The 19,479-nt window shown below is 51.0% G+C and overlaps 1 protein-coding gene across 3 annotated transcripts in view; it reads left to right on the top strand.

Moving 5' to 3' along the window:
• Nucleotides 1-1,446: 1,446 nt before the first annotated feature.
• Nucleotides 1,447-19,479, top strand: part of SH3PXD2A (SH3 and PX domains 2A) — a 221,563-nt gene continuing 203,530 nt past the window's right edge. For 2 of the 3 annotated variants that reach the window (XM_019636362.1, XM_019636361.1), the window contains exon 1: nucleotides 1,448-1,936. In XM_019636362.1, coding sequence (XP_019491907.1) covers nucleotides 1,865-1,936 — 72 coding nt within the window. In that variant the 5' untranslated portion in view covers nucleotides 1,448-1,864. Of the gene's footprint in view, nucleotides 1,937-19,479 lie in introns of all 3 variants that reach the window. The other variant, XM_019636363.1, reaches the window with a different exon arrangement.

Genomic DNA, 19,479 nt, shown 5'->3' with positions numbered 1-19,479 from the left:
AAGCTATACATGCTAATTATGAAAAACAAACTCAAAATGTCTCCATAGGAGTAACTACTGCTTAGAGTTTGGAGTGTATGTAAGAAGTAATCTTAAAAGACCATCTAGTTCAGCACCCACATTTTACAATGAGAACATTAAGGTGACTCTAATGCCTATGGCATTGAGTTAAGTGATTTGCTTAAAGTTAAACATTGAGATAGTGGCATCGCTTGGTGTTCTAGCATCCTTCCCCAAGAAGGGTGGAATAATAGTGGGGTACCCTGTACCGAGCAAATGTGTAAATGTAGTCTTAGCTTGGTACATGGGTTCTGACAGTGCAGAGAAGTGAATATTAATACAATAAGGTCATAAAACTCTTCAACCCCATTTCAGATGTTTCTCCTTGGTCCATAGTCACAAAGCTTTATTGTGATTGTGAAGCAATAGGATTCATTATGAAAACACTGTCTCTTTAAATATATTTGAAACTAGAATGGAAAAAAATGTTCAAATAGATGGGTGGGGGGGTGGGAAGTAAATTGAATTAAATAGTAATTGTGCGCTAAATCCTGGGACAGACAAGTGGCTTGGAAAGTCAGTTTTCCAGACCAGAGGGAGAGGTGGTGAGAAAGCCAGAGCTTGGGGCCCACGATGAGTTGGCCCCCAACCCGGTGGATTTTCCCACCATTGTAAGCTCCATTCCCTCCTCCCTGGCCTAGGGAGAGTCCCAGGGGAGCTCCAGGCTTAAGGCAGTGGTGTTATGTAGTCTTGTAACCTCGCTGGTAAATGATGTCACAGGTTAGTTACACAGGCCCAGATCGATGGACGGACGATTCAGGCAGCGGATCGATCACATTTCCGGGGAGAATTTACCCTTTGTGACCCGCAGGAGGGCAGGTGATTTATCAAAAGAGGCTCTGGCTTGAAGGGTTTAATGCCAGCCCCTTCCCTAGTCCCGTCTCCTCCGGGGGGGTGGGGGGGGGGCTGGGGATGGTGGTGTATATGCTGGGTGGTAACAGCAGGGTAATAAACTACTTTTCATTAAAGAGATCTGGAGGATAGGGGTAAGAGGGGCACATAAAGGTGGGGACAAAAGGGCACAAATCCGCTCCAAGACGGAGAGCCAGGGTGGGGGCGAGTTGGCTTCACTTCTCCCCGCCTCAGAGCCACCCTGAGTTTCTGTGCCCGGCGAAGTAGCCCAGGGCCGCGCCAGGCCGCGGGCTGCGCTCTCGGCGCGGTGGGGGCGCGCTGGCCCGCCCTGGCCTCTCCGGCCCTGCTGCAGCCCCCTCCCCGTCGCCCGAGCCCCTCCCCCGGGCCTGGAGCCCCTCCCCGCACGCTTCCCCTCTCTCCTCTCCCCTCCCTTCCCTTCCCTTCCTAGCCTGCCCGGCTCTGCCTCCTCCTCCTCCTCCTGCTGCGCCCACAGTCTCCGCCAGTGCCGAGCCCCCCGGAGCCGGAGTGCGGCGAAGGGGTGCCGCCCGCCCCTCCCCAGCGCGCTGACAGCAGGCTCCGGGGTCCCCGCCCCGTCCCCTCGCCGGCGGGACACACCCCCGCCCCTCCTCTGCTCCGCCAGTTCCCGCCGGACCCACCGGGCGGCGGAGAGAGCGGGCGAGCGAGCCGAAGAGCGGCAGCCGCGGCGGCGCGGAAGGGAAGGGGCGCGCGGCAGGCCCACGGGGAGCCGCCCGGGGTGCACGGAGCCCGCGTGCCCTCCGAGACCGTCCCCGCCCTGGGGCCGTACCTGTGGGCGCCGGGATCCCGGGCAGCGGCGCGCCGGGCCGGAGTGGCGGGTGGCCCCGGGGACCCGGGAAGCGGGAGAAGGAGCCAGAGCCCGGCCGGGATGAGAAGGTGACGCCGCCGGGGGGCGCCACTCGCTTTGTGGGGGAAGATGCTCGCCTACTGCGTGCAAGATGCCACCGTGGTGGACGTGGAGAAGCGAAGGAACCCCTCCAAGCACTATGTGAGTACGGATCCAAACGACCCTGCGAGGCGGCTGGCTAGGGACCCCTGGGAGGGCCCCCGGGTGGACCGTCGCCCTTCCCCGCTGTTAAGTCCCGGAGCTGAGTGTCCACAGGGCAGCCCTCGCTGTGGAGTTTCCTCGCAGGTCTGTGATCTCCAGGGAAGCCTTTTCTATCCTTCCTCCACTCACAGCCTCCCCCCTTCCCCCACCCCCGCCCCGTTTTCTTTTTTTGGCTTTGGAATTGGCAAGTGGCTGCCCTTGTCTGTTACAACGGTGAAGTCATCTGTCCGCCTGAGCGTTGATGGATGGCAGGGGGAGCGTTCGTCAAACCCTTGCTGAGAAGCCCCGTTGGGAAAGAGCATCTTCCCGGCCCTCCCGGGGGGCTCGGGTCGCTCCCGCTCACACAGACCAGGACGATTTCTGAGGCTGTCCCTGGGGAAGGAAGCTTCGCGCTCTCCTTCCACGTTCGCAATGGCCTCTGCCTCCCTAGGCCTGGGTCTGGGGGCAAAGGGAAGCTGCCGCACCCCCTGCCCCACCTCCACCCTCAGCCCTGAGCTTTGATTTCCTTCTTAAAGTCATTGTGTCCGTCGGTGTGAGGAGAACTGTGGCTTTTCCTTTTATCCCTTCTCTGGACGTGACCCTTAACCGGGTTCATTTCCTCTTAAGTGATGCTCCATCTCCAGACACGAGGAGGCAAATGTTTGCTGTGCTTTCCGAGGAACGGCTGCCCCTCCCCCTTCCTTCCCCAAACTTAATGAGTATGGGCTAAGGTTGATTGAGCCGAGCTCCCGGATCTGAGTGACACGGCCCCCTTTCATCTCAGCCAGTCCTGTCTTCCCATCCTTCGCACCTTAGGAAGTAAACACGGTGTCCTTGCCGCCCGAGGACGCCTGTCTGAGCAGCCTCTGCTCCCGGACTTGAGAAAGAAGAGACAGCCAGGCATCCAAAGCAGAAGGACTGCATCTTATTTGCAAATTAGGCACTTAAAGAAGCATTTAGAATGCTCAAAGCATTAATTTTAACAATTAGAACAGGCTGTTGGTTGCTGCCCTAGACTGCACATTGATCTCAGAAATGCCTTTTAGTTCCCTGTTGGAAGACAACGGAGGTTTGTGCTAATGTCAGCCTCAGGCAACTCTTTTTTGCCTTTATCACCAGCTCTGAACTCTGGGTTTCTTATAGGAACAAATGGGGCTGGGCTCAGGTTGGGGAGGAGGCAAACCTGTGGAGGCTGGTTCCTGACCTGAGAGGTGGGTGCCCATGGGGAACATTTCCTGACATGGTCTGAAAGTTGTTCCTTTTATACTATTAGGCTCAGCAAGCATCTTCCCCTGCTTTTCAAGAAAGTTCTTTTTAGATAGAGGACAGGGTCACCAGGTGGTTACCTTGTTCTGGGGACAGATGTTCATTTGCATGTCCCAGTGCTTATTGTCAAGTCAGCCTTCCTATCTTCTTTTCTCAAATGTTGCAGACTCAGTTTTAGGGGTTCTTTCCTCTAGTCCCCAGTTAAGGTTGGCATTGCTTTCTACGGATGGCACTCTCTGCTCTGAGACCTAGGCAGGTGCTTTTCCGGCTCTGGATTTTAGGTAAAACATCAAATCTTACCAATATGACAAATGATGTCCAAGATTACAGATGTAGGATGTACTGGCAACAAGCCAAGGAGTGTTACGTGACTAGGGACCCACTGCAGACAGTGTTGAGAGGCAGCCAAGTGCTGGGGCTCAGTGTAACTTTGGGCAAGTTACTTAACTTCCGTGGACCTCAGTTTCCTCATTTTTAAAGTGAGGGTAATAATAGTACCTACTTCATAGGGTTGTCCAGAGAATTAAATGAGATCATCCATACAAAACACTTAGCCCAGTTCCTGGCACATTACAAGCACTCATTAAATGGTAGAGTATTTTTGGTGAGATTCTGACTAAGAACACTTTTGAAAAGCAGTTATTAATGGTCTGGCAAAAAGGAAGAAAGATTTTGGGTTTCAAAGATTGATAATAACTTGTTCTGTGTGAAAAATACAAAGGCAGTCTTGTCCAATTCTGTTGAAATAAGCATTTCCTCCCTTTTTACAGACAGAGTGTTTCCCAGGACATCTCTGCTTCCCATGTAAGAATCAACATTATGTTATGGGCAGGGAGTGATGTCACTGAACAGATAGGGTCATATAGTACCATAAATTAACGTTGTAGAAAACAGTTAAAGGAGAAAGTGTTATGTGTTAAATTGTGAAGTTGGCAGGGATCTGAGGACTCATCAGGGTCACCCCCTGTCGTTTATACAGATGAGGAAACTGAGAACCAGATGGGATCAGGTCACTTGCAGCACAGCTAGTCGCAGCACCTTGGTCTAACTGGCATTTTGCCCATGGTGTGGGTATTGTTCATCTCAGTACCCTAAGTCTAGTTGAGGTTGACCAGGAAGGTAAATATCTGGTTGTAGCAAGAGGCTCCTACACATTTGGGGCATAAAATGCGTCGAGTAAAGAGAGGGTGCCCACTCATAGGAAGTGTCAGTGGGGCCAATAGGGTGAGGAGGAGCAGGGTGAGGATGCTCTGCCTATGAAGTTTAGGATCTCCTTCTTTCTTCGACCTTGCATGGTGGACACCACACACTGGAAGGTAAAGTGTTTGAGTAATTCACTGGTGTGGGTAGCTGGCAGGACATGCTGTGCTCATGTCGCATATGTTCTGGAAGCCCTCTGCACTGGAGAAGCATGCCTTCTTCCCGCCTCTCCTCCAGTTTTGGCAAATTGCAGAGCAGAGAGGTTTTATGGGATGGGCACGTTAGCTGGAGCTAGCTAATGAGAGGCCTGGGGCCCAAGCAGGAGGGGCTCTGCTGACTCCAGAATGCTGGGAACACACTACAAGGGTTCTCTCAGGACATCCAGCGAAGGGTGTGCTCCTCCCCAGGAAGAGAGGGAGCTGCCTGGACACCGAGGGTCTTGTGCTTTTGGTCTGTTTATGAAATGCAGACATGTGGTCTCCATCGTTTGGATGGCGCTGTCAGCCCCTGGCTTCCTTCCTCTCTGCCAAGCCCCTACTGGGGGTGGGGTCAGGGGAGGGTGGCCAGGCTCCCTGGCATGGAGTTGGGCTCCTCTCTTAACTTTTATGAGCTGCCACTGGGGAGACCTTAGGTAAACTGACTTTGGCCCCAGGCCACTTGTGTCTAAAATGATCCTGATGATGTTGGATGCAAACTGCAGATACCTTCATTTGCAAGCTTTCCACTGGGATACGAGTCCAGGTCCACAGAATTCTTTGCACTCACATGTATGTGTAGGTGTGTGTCAAGTAATGTGTTCATGGAGAGAAGCTTGTTTATCTAAAACAAACACAAAATTATTTGTTTGGATTTCAGAGGCGTTGTGCTTTCACAGTCATTTCCTTTTCTGATTTTTTAAATTCAGACAAATACCAGTCATGAATGTGCTGATCCTTTACAGGACTAGTTAGGGAATGCAACTAATAGCCAGTGTTAGCATTTACCATCGATGGTGCCAGATGCTTAACGTGCATGATTTTATGTGATTCCTGCAGTTCGTTGAATATAGCCTAACATGGGGTTGATTCTTTGATGCCTCTATACAGATGGCTTAACTGAGTCTTAGAGAAGTTAGAGATTGCTCAGGGTGTCCCTGTTAGTTAAGGCAGATCTGGGTAAACTCAGGTCAGTTTACCTCCAAAAAGGCAAATGGGGCTCTTCTTCTCAGCTGGAGTCTGGTTGGAGAGACCAGCCCCAGGCCTGCATAGCAGCTAGAGAGCAATGCAGGATGGTGTTTGAGGACTGCCTCAGTGTGTGGGACATTCGCCTCATGCTATGGAGGTGAGCGTGTGACGGCTCACTGTTGAGGCAAGGGGAGAGAAGCAAATCCAGGATGATATCTGGTCCCCAGTGATACCTGAGGTGATAAATGAAGGATTGACTGTGGAAATAATGCGTTCTCTTGTGTGTTTAGATCATTACAGATTTTTGTCTGGGTCCTGGGAGCTACACTTTTAGGAATTGACCCCAGAACTCTTCTCAGCCCGTCCATTTTTTTCTCTAAGCTCTTAGACTGTGAATCCAGCCCCGTGGGAGGAAGGATGGGCAGCTGCCGCATGGAAAGTGTCTTCTCAGGGCCAATTCCGTTAGGGGATGAGTGGTGTTGGGCAGATCAGGGTTTGAATCCCATCTCTGGCTCTTCCCGGCCGCGCAACCTGGGGCCAGCCACTCTGGGCCTCAGTTTCCTCACCTGTTACCTAAGAGGCCTTTTTGGAAATTGACCTGAGATAATTTTGGGTAAAGCTTCCTCGTAGTACCTGGCCCCCATGACAAGCACTCAACGTAGGCTGGTTTCCATCTGGGGTTTTTGATCACCGAAACACTGAAGCACGTTTGCGACCTGATAGGTGAAACAGAGAGAAGAGAGGAAAGAGTGAGGCAAAAAAAGGAAAGTTCAGCTGTTCGTAGTCTGGTGGGAAATCGGGCTACATGCCCCATGGAAAACACCCAACATACAAGAGAAACAGATAAACAAGGAGCAGCTGTTCAGACCTGGAGGGCTTCCTGGAGCTGATCTAGTGATGGCTTCCTGGTAAGTTGGGAAGGAGAAGGGAAGGAACGTGGGTTGGGGGAGAGGCACAGAGGGGAGCTCCTGGAAAGGGCAAGGTCAAATAGGATCCTGGCCCCAAGGTCAGTGCCGCACATGGGTTAGCACTCTTCCCCCCCCACCCCCCCACTCCCTCTCTCTGTCTCTCTCTCACACACACACACACAGGAACAGTTTCTTCTCCTTCTCTGAGGAGGGAAGTGATCTAGGGGTGATTCACAGGTCTGACAAGGCTCCCTACTTATGGAACAACCAACCACATCCTTCAAGGCCGTTGGAACGGGGAGTACAACCAGCCATTCATCATGGCCCTGTTTAGAGCTGAGTGAGGGTTTGAAGGGGGGGTGGGGGGGGGCGCAAATCAGAATTGGAATCACCGTGTGTGGTGGCAGGCAAACGGGAGGGGAAGGGAAGGGTAAAATAAACCTATTTGATGTCATAGGAGACTGGTTCCAGCTCCAGAAATATAAGTGCCAGCTGCTGCATTTTCCAAAGAGATATTCTGGGGCCAGCATGAGTTAATGGTCAGCGGAGGCTGTGAATTAGAGGAGCGTTGTTAGGACTCCTGACTTTGGGTTTGCACAGCAGTCCCCTGGAAATTGCCTCCTAATTTCCTCAGCCTGAGTCACTGACCAGACTATTTCTTGGCCAGAAAATGTCTAACAGGCAACCCTGTTCTCGTTTGCCTCCTAATTAAGCAAAATAAAACAAATAATTGCATTATACATACAGTAGTTACACTTACTCCACTTGAGTTCTGAGAATCCAGGAAAGGGATAATGGATTAGGACAGGGATCCAGGGAACAGGAAGGACAAGGGGTGTGTGTGGGAAATGAGGTGGAGATTCTGACTTTGGAAATAGGTTCTGAGCCAGGGCCAGAGGTTTACTCTGCCATGGCAATTGCCAAAAATAATGGAAGCATCCAGTAGGGTGATCAGCATTTCAAGAAGCGGATTCCCAGAGCTATGTGTGATTTCTCGCAGCTGCTACCGGTAGTGGAGTCAGTCATAGGAAGGCAGGTGAATGGGGAGGTGAGAGGCCTGGACAGGAGGCCAGGGAGGGCGGGAGGCGAGCCACAGGAAAGCCCCGCTCGTGCCCCCGAGTAACCTCCAGGCAAGTCACCACATCAACAACAGGTGCTGAGCAGAGTCCAGCAAGGATGTCAAGATGTACAGTGAAGTGACAAGGGGGAGAACGAAAATATGCGTACCCACTACGTGCCAGGCAGTGCAGAAGACACCTTTTAGAGGGGGTCTAATTGGAGCTTCATCACAACCACGTGAAGTGGGTAAGTGGTTTTTTTACCCCTACTTTACAGATGTGGAAAATGAGCCCCAGAGAGTTTATGTGACTCTCACTCAGAGTAATTCAGTGGCAAGGCCGAGATCCGTACCCTGGTCTCTGACGCCCACGCCTGAGTGTGTCCCTTTCTTCTCCATTAGAGCTGGGTCAGTGAGAGAGGGGCATGGAAATCACCAAGGAGTCCAGGCCGCACCCCTGAGAGGATGAGGTGCACCTGGAAGGCTGCGTGTTTGAAGAGCGCCTGGGCCCTGGTGTCGCTGGGCTGGAATCCTGGCTTCACCACTTGCTACCATGGGACCCAGTGCAAGTCGCTAATAATCTCTGTGCCTCAGTTTCCTCACCTGTAAAAAACAAAAAAAGGGGAAAATAGGACCTTGCTCGTAGGGTTGTGATGAAGATTAAATGAGTTAATAAATGTGAAGAGCTTAGAAATGTACCTGGCGCATATTAAACACAACACGGGTATTTGAGATAATAATTATGAAGTTCAGAAGAGGGACCGCTCTCTGGGACCTGGAGTTTCAGGGAAGACTGGCTGGAGAACGCAACCTTCGTGGTGGGCCTTGAGGAGTAATTAGGATTTGGATGGCAAAGAGTAGCATTTAGAAGGGGAAAAGACAGGAAGGGCATTCTAAGAAAGGGAAAAGCGAAGGTGCCAGAGGTGAAACACAAGGAAAATATGGGTAAAACCCAGGTAGGGGAGGAGGATGAGGAGAAACCTCAAATGCCAGCTGAGGGAATTCAGAGTTTATTGTGCAGGCACCTCTGAACCTTCTTTTTCTCCCAAGGATTGCAGGGGAAGGGGAGCCGATGGTCATATTGGGTCCTTCTGGTGGGTTGCAGAACTGGCTCTACGGCTGTTCTTACAGCTGCGGCTGGAACAGAGCTAGATAAGGACTGGAACCCTATTTCTAGATCTGTACCAGGGACTCTAGTTGGCAGACCGGAGCCCAGCCCTTCCCTGTTTACAGTTCTTACTCGGAGGGGTCAGGCTGCCTCATAAAAGTTGATTGCACCCTTGAGGTCTTGTGGAAGGAGGGTGGGTGGAGGAGAAGGGGGAACAGAAAGGAGTGATGTTTTGGCTGCTTTGGGCCTCATCAGTGGAGGGCCCTGACTGGCAGGGCCTGTGCAGCCGCAGTATGTCACAGTGAAGTACTTTCCATCTGCATCCCCCAGCACAGCTGCTGAAGCACCCCAGTGGCACGAGAGAGGAGACCCCTGTCCTTGTAGGGTCTGGGGACTGATACCAAACAGCTTTCTGGGGGCCCGGATGTCTTTGAAGTCTCTGTGTTACGTGAAGCAGTCCTGCTAATGTTGCCTTTCTCTGAACTTGTTTTACTTTTAAATACGGTGCCCAACTACCTCTTCATGTATTGAACCCCACCACACGCCCAGATATTCCAGTGAGCCTGATTCTTTAGGGAAAAACGTAGCAATAAAAATAACAGCTAACATTTCTGGATGCTTTCTCCATGCTAAGAGTTTTACACAAACTCTTAAAGTTGTCCCTGAGGTGTGTAGTTATGGCTGGCATCCACATCGTACACATCAAGACGCTGAGACCCACAGAGCTTAAACAAATTGCCAAACACCACGCAGCTGCATGTAGAGAGGGGTCTGCACTGACCCAGGCCTGTGGGCTCGGAAGCCTGCCCTGTCCACACAGAGACCCCATAGCCCCGTAATCATGTTATACCTGGGGTGACTGGGCCCCACGGAGATTCCACCTGAGGTCTGCCTGGTTGGCTTCTCAAGCCACGAGACCTTCCACATGTCACCTGCCCCATCTGGATCTCTATTTGCCCATCTAGAAAATGGGTTCATTGCTTCCTTTCTGACCTGCAGAGGGGAGGGTGGGTATGAAAGCTGCTTTGGAAAGTTCTGAGCCCGGAGAAAATAGCTCAGTCTAAAAGGAGCTGTTGCTGACCCCCACTGAGAAGTCTCACAGCCACGGTTGACTCAGGATCAACTGAGACCCTCAGTGAAGGTGGCTTCTAGAAAATCACCCTGGGAATTGCACTTTGCTTCTTTTCAAGCCTATCATTTTTGTGAATGGGAAGAGACACCACTATTTCCAGTCCCTTCTCTCCCTGCTGTTACCTGAGGGGAGGAAGTGACATCCCGGCAGCTGAGTTAGCAAAGGGGAAACAGCTGTGCTTTGTGCCCTTCTACTCAGCTGCTTTCTCTGGCCCTTTGCTGTCATTTCCCTTTGGCTGGTGAGGAAGCCATCCTCCCCAGGCCTGGGTGGAGTCCTGTGGTGGGGTGGGGGCAGAATCCCTTCCTCTGTGTGTGTGTGAATGCAGTGTAAATTATGCAATGGCGCATGTGGGGCCCTCCAGTATGCCTCTGGGATCCCTGTAGCATGAATGTCAGGCCTGGTGGAAATTGATCGCTCTTATCACATGCGACTGCAACTCTAGGGAGTTAGGGGTGGGGGTGCTGACCAATGCTGGTGGTATACTAGGTGGGGTGTACCAGGTGGGGTGAGGGGTTGTGTGGGTGTGGGCCGGTCTGTAGTTTTGTCTATCACTTCATGGCCCCTGGTGGAAAGCCCTCGCTGTTTCCCTTTTTCCAGGAATATTCTCACTTGGGAATAAGAGACCTTGACTTGTATTGTGTGGGCACCATCAGCATACAGCTACCACGTATTGAATTCCTGTTTTATGCAAGGCACTGCCAGGCCTTTGACTTATAATCAGGTCTCAACACAGCCCTGAAGGGATTCATTTTTAACCCCATTTTATTCATATGGAGACTGAGGTTTGGAAAGTTTAGGATGCATTGTTAGTCAAGCACAAAGCCAGGTATATTTAGAGCCCCCCCAAGCCCCCAACCTCCCAATCTGTGCCTGTTTCACACTCACTGTCATACACTCTTGGTCCTTCTCCAGGACTGCCCTGGGGGATCGGGGGCTTCTGCCGGCCCACATGTCCGCCTGAGGAATAGCGTTCTTTGTTGAGAAATGTCTGCCTTGCTGCTTTCGCCCACCTAAGGGTTCTGAGCATGAAGGGATTGTCACTGTCGTTTGAAGTGGCTGCTTTGTAAACTCTTTCATGGTAGGCCCCATTCCGACCCAGCTTTATTCCGTTTCCTGATGGCCCAGACCCAAAGGGCTATTTTAAGGGACTTGCCTGTGTGGGAGAATTCCTTTGTAACAACAGAGAGGGAGGCCTGGCTGGCCTGGCATGATGCTGGCAGAGGGGCTTTGAGAGCGTGAAACTCTTTCCCGAATTCTGCCCCCTGGGCTGGAATTGATTCATTGAGCTCTCAGCACAGGGCCTGGCACCTGACAGGACATGATCACTGGTCAGTGAGGACAGGGGTTCCCGAGGTGGCTCCCCAGGGCTTTCTGCAGGCCTAAGCCCCGGTGGATGGGTAAACTGATCCTCCTCTTGCAGAGTTCAGGTCGAAACTAGAACAAAACCTGAGCTTTGGTTTCAAGCCGGGATTAATTATTTACTTTAGTCATCACTCATTGGCAACTGGAGAAAAGCAGCCTCATTTCCCCCCATGATTGCTGGACGTGGCCGCAACTGGGCAAAGGAAGTGGGGGAGTTGAGTCAGGGAATGTGTGAGTGGAGCCCCTTGTATGTGCAGCCACTGGATTAGGGCTTCTCATCTCCTTGACTTCCCACCGCAACCCCAGCCCACTGTCCCTGTCTTGCAGGCAAGGGAACCGAGTCTCAGAGATGTGCAGCGTCTCGCCCTGTCTCACATGCAGTCAAGGGCAAGAGGCAGGGTTTAAACCCAGATCTCTGCAGCAACAAAGCCTACGGTGGTTCCACTGTGCCCCCTGAAGCTTTAATGGATTGCCTGTCTCCCCCACCCAAAGATCGAGGGGCTAGTTGGGAGTTCTCTTTCTTCCCTGCCCGCAGCTGGCAGCATCCGCACATGTCAAAACTAGCTGTACTTTCTCTCCCCTCTCTGCACTCCCATCAGACTCTGGACTCCGTGGCTGTATTCCTCCCTCTACTGAGGGTACCCATGGGGGCCTCAGCCCTGGTTTGTGGCTCTGCTGGGGTATAGAATGCTGAGAGCACGGCCCTGGGCTTAAAAAAAAAGGAGTGGACCCAGGGGGAGTGTGCACAGTGGGCCATCCCTTGGAAGGCTGAGGACTTGCGCCTTTGTAGATAGCTTTATCTCTGAGCTTTCCGCAAGGCTGGGGGGCTAGGGCGTGCATCATGTTGGTTTTCAGATAAAACTTCAAGGGTCTGGATTAAACTCCAGGTCATCTGCCCACTCTGACCTTCCCTCCAAGCCCCTCCATTCACATGTGATGTGGTTGGAGCTGGTGGTGGGGATAAGATAACAAACCTCTCGATACTAAGAATGGATCCCTGGCAAGGTCTGGCCTCTATTTTGGGATTCAAATTTTTATTCCCCTTGAACTCTTGTCCAGAGCCACTTTTGAAGGCCTGGCCCTTCAGAAGCTCCAGCTGCTGGGGTCTCTACATCCTGTGCTAGCTAGCAAGGCACCATGGTTGGGAACAGGGAGGAGTTTAATTAAGGGCCACTTTCAGCCTGCTGCTCGCTCAGGCTAAACTAGGCTCTGGCAACTGCAGCAAGCCCCAGAAAGGGCCTCAGGTGCCAGACGTTGGAAGTTGAAGGCAAGAGGGTGAGGGCAGGGCACCAATGGCCTCTGCTACATGAGCTCAGACTCTGACGCCTCTTACTAGCTTGTTTCACTTGGTCAAATTTCTTCACCTCCATGGGCCTCGGTTTTCTAACCTGTAAAATGGGAATGATTATATTATTACCTAGCCCATATGATTGTTCCTCTTCATACTTCTTGGCCCATGACAGCGGTTCAGTAAATGGCAGCTATTGTTACCGTTACTATCATAGCCGTCCTTCATAGCTCTGCTCAGTTTCTGCCACTTCCTGGAAGCTTCCCGATTTCTCATCTTACAGTATTTCCTGTTGTGAATTTTTATGTTTATTATTTTTACCTCTCGTGTAACACTTATCAAGAATGGCCTTGGGTTGGTCAGCTGTTGGCAAGCCTATGTCCAGTGTGCCTGACATAAGCCCCACGAAGGATGGACCTTAGTCTGATACTTATTCATATTCATTCATTCATTCATTCAATCAACATTTGAATATTTAGTATGTACCAAGCACTGAGAACATAGCAGGGCAGATAAAAATCTCTTTGGAGTTTACATTCTGGTAGGGGAAGGGAAACAATAAACAAAATAGGTAAAATATGTAGCATGTCAGTTGGGGATAAATGCTGTAGAGAAAACTAGTAGGGTGATAGAGACAGGGAATGGTGGTGGTGGTGGGAGTTGCCATGCCATTTTATAGAGTGTGGTAAGGGACAGCCCCACTGTATAGTGACTTTTGAGTAAGATCTGAGGGAGTGAGGCATTCAGATATTTGGAGCAAAAATGGTTGAGGGAGAGGGAACAGCAAATGCTAAGGCCCCGAGGTTGGACTATGTCTGGCCTTTTTAGGGAAAAGCAAGGAGGTTGGTATGGCTGAGTGGAGTGAGCAACGGGAAAGCACTGGACGATGAGGTCAGACAGGTGAGGGGTCAGTTTGGGCCTCGTATCTCTCCCAACACTGAGCACGGTGATTGGCTCAGCAGCAAGGCCTCCTCTTGGCTTGCTGAAGATGGAAACTGGCCAGAATACTGCCGGAGAGCTTGTCCTGGGGACTCTGCTTGAGGTTTGACCCTGACCCCCTAAGAGGTACTCTCGGGGGGAAATGCAGCCTCTGCCAGCAGAATCATGGATAGGAGCTCCAGCACCCCGAAGGCAGTGCACATATTAAGGAATGTCACTAACTGAACATTGGTTTTGTACCTGCTTTGTGCAAGGCACCATACTGAAAGCAGTTCCTCCAGGTGGGAGCCAGAGGGTGGTGAGCCTACAAAGGCAGCAACCATCACATCTTTTCATCTTTTAACACCCCACTCCCTGATGCCCTGGTGCTAGCAGAAGGTCTGGATCAGGATAGCTCCTTGATCAATGGGATAAACCCACGGATGAAGCTTCATTCTGTTAAACCCCCTTCCTCCTATCACACACACTCTTATCTTTTTAAAGAACCACAGCTTATAATTTACAACTGTGGAAATTGGCTGTTTGAAATTAAAAATATATGTTCTTATCGATAGAATATTGTAAATGGTGTTAAGATTCTCAGACCAGTCCACCAAAACCTTTCTCTCATCCATGGAGTAGATGGAATTATAGCACCAAGAACCAGACGTCTCGAGTTCATCTACATTATGGACTAGCCTGGGAAACGAAACTCTGCGTGTAATAGCCAGGAAAACTGTCTTCCAGTGTTCACAGTGAGAAGGAACCTTTCAGGCTAAATGATTGCCATGATGATGATGATGATGATGGTGGTGATGATAATGATAACAGTACCAATTATGTGCCAGCCACTCTTCTGAGCACTTCATTCATGTACTCCTTAAAACAACCCTATGAGAAAAGCACTATTGTGGTCTTGACTGATGAGAAAATGGAGACACGGAGAAGTTAATTTACCAAAAACCTTAAGCGACAAGGAGGGGTTCAGAGCTAGGTAGTGGGGCTCCGTAGTCTTCAGGAAACCTCTTACTTCCTGGCCTTCCTCCTATCACACACACTCCTCTATCCTGCCAGCCAGCCTTGCCACAGCCCAGGCTGGCCGTCCGTAGACCTTATGTGCAGGACCCTTGTCATTAGGTGTCCACCACAAGAACAGAGTTAACAAATGTGCGAGTCAGGGAACCAAAGCCACGGGTGGCAGGCAGGAGAGCCCCTCTTTGTTCCTAAGGAAGGAGAAACCATTTGTTCCTGGAACCTGACACTGCAGGGGGTGGTTTTGCAGTGTTGGTTGTCTTCCTGGGCCATTTACAAGTCCAGCACATGGGGCTGGGGGTGGAGGGGTGGGGGGTGGAAACCAGATTAGAGTGTCTGACAAGATGTTCCTGACACCTAGACCATTCAATCTCAGCAAAGCCCAGCAGGTGGCCGGGGCTGTTGCCTTAGCTGGGAGGGGGGCACACTCCCCACCCTGCCCTGTTCAGTTTATTGTTGGAGTGAGCTGGGCCCTAACCAGTGCTTTCCCTCTTCCTGGGCCCCAAAATAAATAGCAGCTGTTGGCTACATCCTCTCTGTCTACTGCCAGTCTGTCAACAGCCCCTGGCACTCACTTGGCCCTGCACCGTTTGGGTTTACTGGCATAGGGCATTGGGGGCCCTTTGTTTTTGCCCTGTGGAGTCTGCCTTGCTGGCTAGCTGGTGTGCCCTGGCATGCCCTCTCTCAGGCAGTGCTGGCCTGGTGCCCACCCGCTGTCTCCCCCTGCCTTGCAGTGTGGCAGGTTCTCATGGTCATCACAAAGTCGGTCTCCAGAGTCCGTCAGTTTGGCTCCTGATTCTGCCACTGACCTGGTGACTTTGGGCAGGCAGCTGAACTGTGAGCCTCAGTTTCCTTCTTGGTAAAATCAGGTAATGGTATTTATAGCACAGTGTGTCATGAGGATTAAGACCAGTGCTGTAGTGGAGCCTGAGTGGAGCCATTGAAGCCAGACTGCCTGATTTGAATCCTAGCTTTGCCCCTCAGGAGCTTTGGGAGGTTTTCTCATCTGTGCAACATGGATAATAACAGCATCACCCAAGAGGGTGGTCAGGGTTAAGTGGGTTAATACGTGTACTGCCCTCAGGACAGTACCAGGCACAGAGTGAGAGTTCAATGAATGAGAACGTGTGCGCCTCTTGGCAGATAAGGCCGAACAGCCCCTAAAGAATCATTCACGGGTACATATCTGAGAGATGACAGAATTACTCTTTGCCTAACGTGACTTTTGTGTCTGTGTGGCTGAGCTAATTTGCTTGGCTTTGTTTCTAACCTGCGATCAGAACTTCCACTTAAGGGGCTGGGGGTGGTGGTAGAACTGGTTAGAAAGCAGGATGGAGGCACGAAAAAGGAGAGCTAGATTTCTAGTCTTCTTGGCGGAGGTTCTGCTGATGTAATGTAAGAAATGGAAAGAAGACCGTTTGCAGCCAGGACTGCCTTCAGCTGGTGGGCAGACACCCCCTCCCCACCTGCCGCCCACCCTGCGGGGTCCACCAGTTATCTCTGCTGATGTGTGAGCCCCAAGATGTTCTTCCATATGATCTCCACAACCTCCCCGTGGGCCAGCTTGATTTGGCTTCTCCCTGGCTCCACACTCTGGGAAACTCGAGTTATCTTTGGCTTTTCCTTACATTTACCTTCCCTTTTGGAAAGATTGCGCTGGGAACCTCCATTAGAGCATCCAGGCTGCAAAGTCATTATTCTCAAAAAAAAAAAAAAAAAGCCCTTGACCCTAATTATGTTGGGCCACAGTGCCAGATGCCAGTGTTGGCACCTTCCCCCCACCCCACCCCCCAAGCAAAGAGACCCTCACTCAAGACAAAAAACAGCATTTTCACTGTCTCCCCAGGAGCGTGGCCCTTTAAGAGGTGGCTGGGCATGCTGCCTTGTCTCCTCCATGCTGCTTTTGTCAATTCTTGTCCCAGGAGAGAGGTCAATAGCAATTCTATTCCCAACATTTTGAGTATGCAGCTTTCTGATAATGAAGAGATTGGAGCCTGCACTTTTCCGAGGAATATAGCAAGTATTGGGTTGTTGGAAAAGTCATGATGTATTTTTTCTATGTTTTTCATTGCAAAAATGCATCATGACTTTTCCGACAACCCAGTAGTGTAGAGGGGGGGCTCTGGAACCAGATTGCCTAAATTCATATGTCAACTTTCTATGTATTTCTGTGTGACCTTGGGCAATCACGTAATCTCCCTTCAATTTCCTCTTCTGTAAAATGGGGATAATAACTGTACCTTCCTCATAGAATTGTTGGGAGGATTATGTGAGATAATGGTGATAAAAGCAAGGCACTTGGAATAGTGTCTGGGGCAGAGGGGATGCTACCTGAGTGTTACTGTTGTTATCTGAGCCCGCTGGGCTGGTGGAGTCATTTCCCCTCCATCCAGAGCCCCTGGGGCCTGAGGGATGTATATTTAGAGCCTTTGACAGGCCCTCTCACCACATGGTGTTTGTGACAGAGGCATCTCAGATGGAGCTTGTGTCATGTTCTAGAGGAAAGGGGTATAAAGATTCAGACCAGCAGGGGATCGAATGCCAACTCCACCATTTCCTAGCTGAGTGTCTGTCAGTGAGTAGCTTAACCCTCTCTGCTCAGTTTTCTCAGCTACCTGTGCCCATGCCTTCCATGTAGGGTCACTGTGAGAACTGGAGACAGCAGAAAGCATCCAGCAGTCACTCTCATTCGTGGTGGCTATTGAAACAGCCGCGAAGCTTGGCAAGGGGACCAGGAGAATGGTCGGTGGGATCCAGCCTGACTTTTCTGGCTGGGAGCCTTGAATTACACTCTTTTCCACGTCTCTGCCATGGAGAGCGGTCTCGGGGTGTTTATTGCAGCAGGGCTGCCCTTCCAGGAGGTGACCTGCTGGTACAGGAAGTGCCCCAGGTTGCTGAACACCTCGCAAATGTTCTTTCTGCCTCTGAGGGACCCTCCAGGAAGCGATACAGGTCTCCTGCCTGTTTCATAAATGAGGAAAGGCTTGGAGAAGCATGGGACGTCTCTAGGTGTGGAGGACATTGTTGATGCGCTGTCCCATATCCTCTGGGCTTACCTGAGTCCACCTGCAGTGGTTTCTAGCAGTTTCCACACATTGACAGCACCCCTTCCCCCCCGCCGCCCACACTCCTTCCACACCCCGTCCCTCTACCTCACCAATCTGTGTGAGGGTTTTCTCCAGTCCCGTGACACCACAGAAGCTTGCTCTGCCCAGCAGGCATACCTGAGGAAGGCCAGGGGAAGGGTTGAGGGTGAGTTGTCATCCCAGGGGACTGGCCTCCAAAAATGGGGGGTGGGAGTTGACATCCCAGCTGCCTGCTCTCCGGTGGGAGGATTCTGGAGTAAGTTCTAGCCAGAACCTCAGAGGCCAACCCCCAGCAGGACTGAGCCCCAGCTGTCCACAGCAGTAACCTGTCCATTACCATACCCTTTAGCAGCCTGGTCTGACTTTCCATACTTCCTCATTGGACTTCCTGAAATCATCTCCCTAACAAACAGCCTGCACCCAAGGCCTCATCTCATGGTCTGCTTTGGGATGAACCCAAACCACGATAACAAACTTCTGCCACGAAGTGGTGAAGTTGCGAAGTTGAGACTTAAAACCACCCTGTCTGTGACTCACTGCCCCAGGCCATGCCATCCTCCTGGAGGTCTCTGGGGCTCTTGTAGAAGAGTCAGAAAAGAGCCTTGTTTGGTGCAGGTCTTTCTAGGAAGCAGAGGGTAGTTTCTGGAGTAAGTCCAAGTGGACAGGGCTCAAGAATGCTTGATCAATACAATAGCTTCTAGGGGTTTGTTAGAGGAGTCAGTCAAAGCAAACATGACCCAGAGAAGCTGGGCCTAGGAAACGTGGGAACCTGACCTTATATAGACTTGCCCCAGGAAAGAAATAAACAAATAAGGGACTTATAGATAAACCGAAATCTAGCGTCTTTATCTGCCACAAGTCAGGCTGTGAGGAGCTATGTAAACATCTGAGGAAATGGAGGCTGGGGGCTGCTGGCGTCTGGGCCCAGGTGCAAGGTGACATATATGTGCAAGACCCCTGTTGTTTGTCAGAAAATTACTGTCTGTATCTGGCTAGTTGGATCTGCTGTAACCAGGCTAGTTGGCAGGGGGTTAGACGTTATGAACATTAAAACTGCTTGTGACAGTGGAAATTGTGTTTGAAAAGGTGGCGAGGCTAGGTGTCCTTATAGATGGCGAAAACATTTTCAAGGAAATAAAGGGAGAAAAGGAGATGTGTGTGGGTGTGTTCAAAGGCATGTGTGTCTGTGTGGTGTGTTTGGATCTGGGGTGTGCGTGTTTGGGTGTCGGGTGCATGTGTATCGAGGGATGTGTTGTGTGTGTGGCAAGTGTTTGGGTGTGGTGTTTGTGTGTTTGGGGTGTGTGTTTACGTGTGTGTTTGGGTGTGGTATGCTGTGTGTGGTGTGTCTGGGGATGTGAGTGTGTGTATGTAGCACAAGCTGTCGGATCATTGTCTATCAGGCCTATTCCTGGGGCCATCTTTTATCCTTGAGAAGTCCTTATGGTCCAACTAGGGAGGCCAAGAATACTTAGATTTTAGTATAAAGTGGTCTCACAGATTCTCACATATACTTACAATAACTACTTTAAAATTATTCTCCAGTGCCTCTGCTGTGCCAGGTCTCATTTAGCTGTCACAACAGGTTGCGTTCCTCCCATTTTATAGATAAGGAAACTGGGACACAGAAAGATGAAGTCACTCAAGGTCACACAACCAGGGAGTGGCAGAACTGGGATCTGACCAACCCCTTAACTTCTGCCCTCTCCTGCTGCTTCAGGAGAGTTGGGTGTAGGGTGAGTTGGTAGGTGGGGTTCTGCTGTGGCTTTACACATTCAGTGGAGGCCGGGAGGAAGAAGTGCGGGATGAGGAAGTCTGTGAGGCTGGGCTGCGTGCACTAGGCTGGTGTAGCCGCGCTGGGAGGACCTGATTCCCGGAAATCTGTCATGACCCAGAGTGGGATGAAGAGGGAGGAGAGACTGCAAGAAAGCAAGGGAAGAATTGAGGAGGGCTGGGAGGAAGCTAGAGAAGTCCTTGAGTTCATACC

The sequence above is a fragment of the Hipposideros armiger genome, unplaced genomic scaffold (assembly GCF_001890085.2).
Source record: "Hipposideros armiger isolate ML-2016 unplaced genomic scaffold, ASM189008v1 scaffold_28, whole genome shotgun sequence".
Taxonomy (NCBI): Eukaryota; Metazoa; Chordata; class Mammalia; order Chiroptera; family Hipposideridae; genus Hipposideros; species Hipposideros armiger.
Note: the sequence above shows the minus strand (reverse complement) of the source record. Positions and strands in the feature narration are given on the sequence as shown.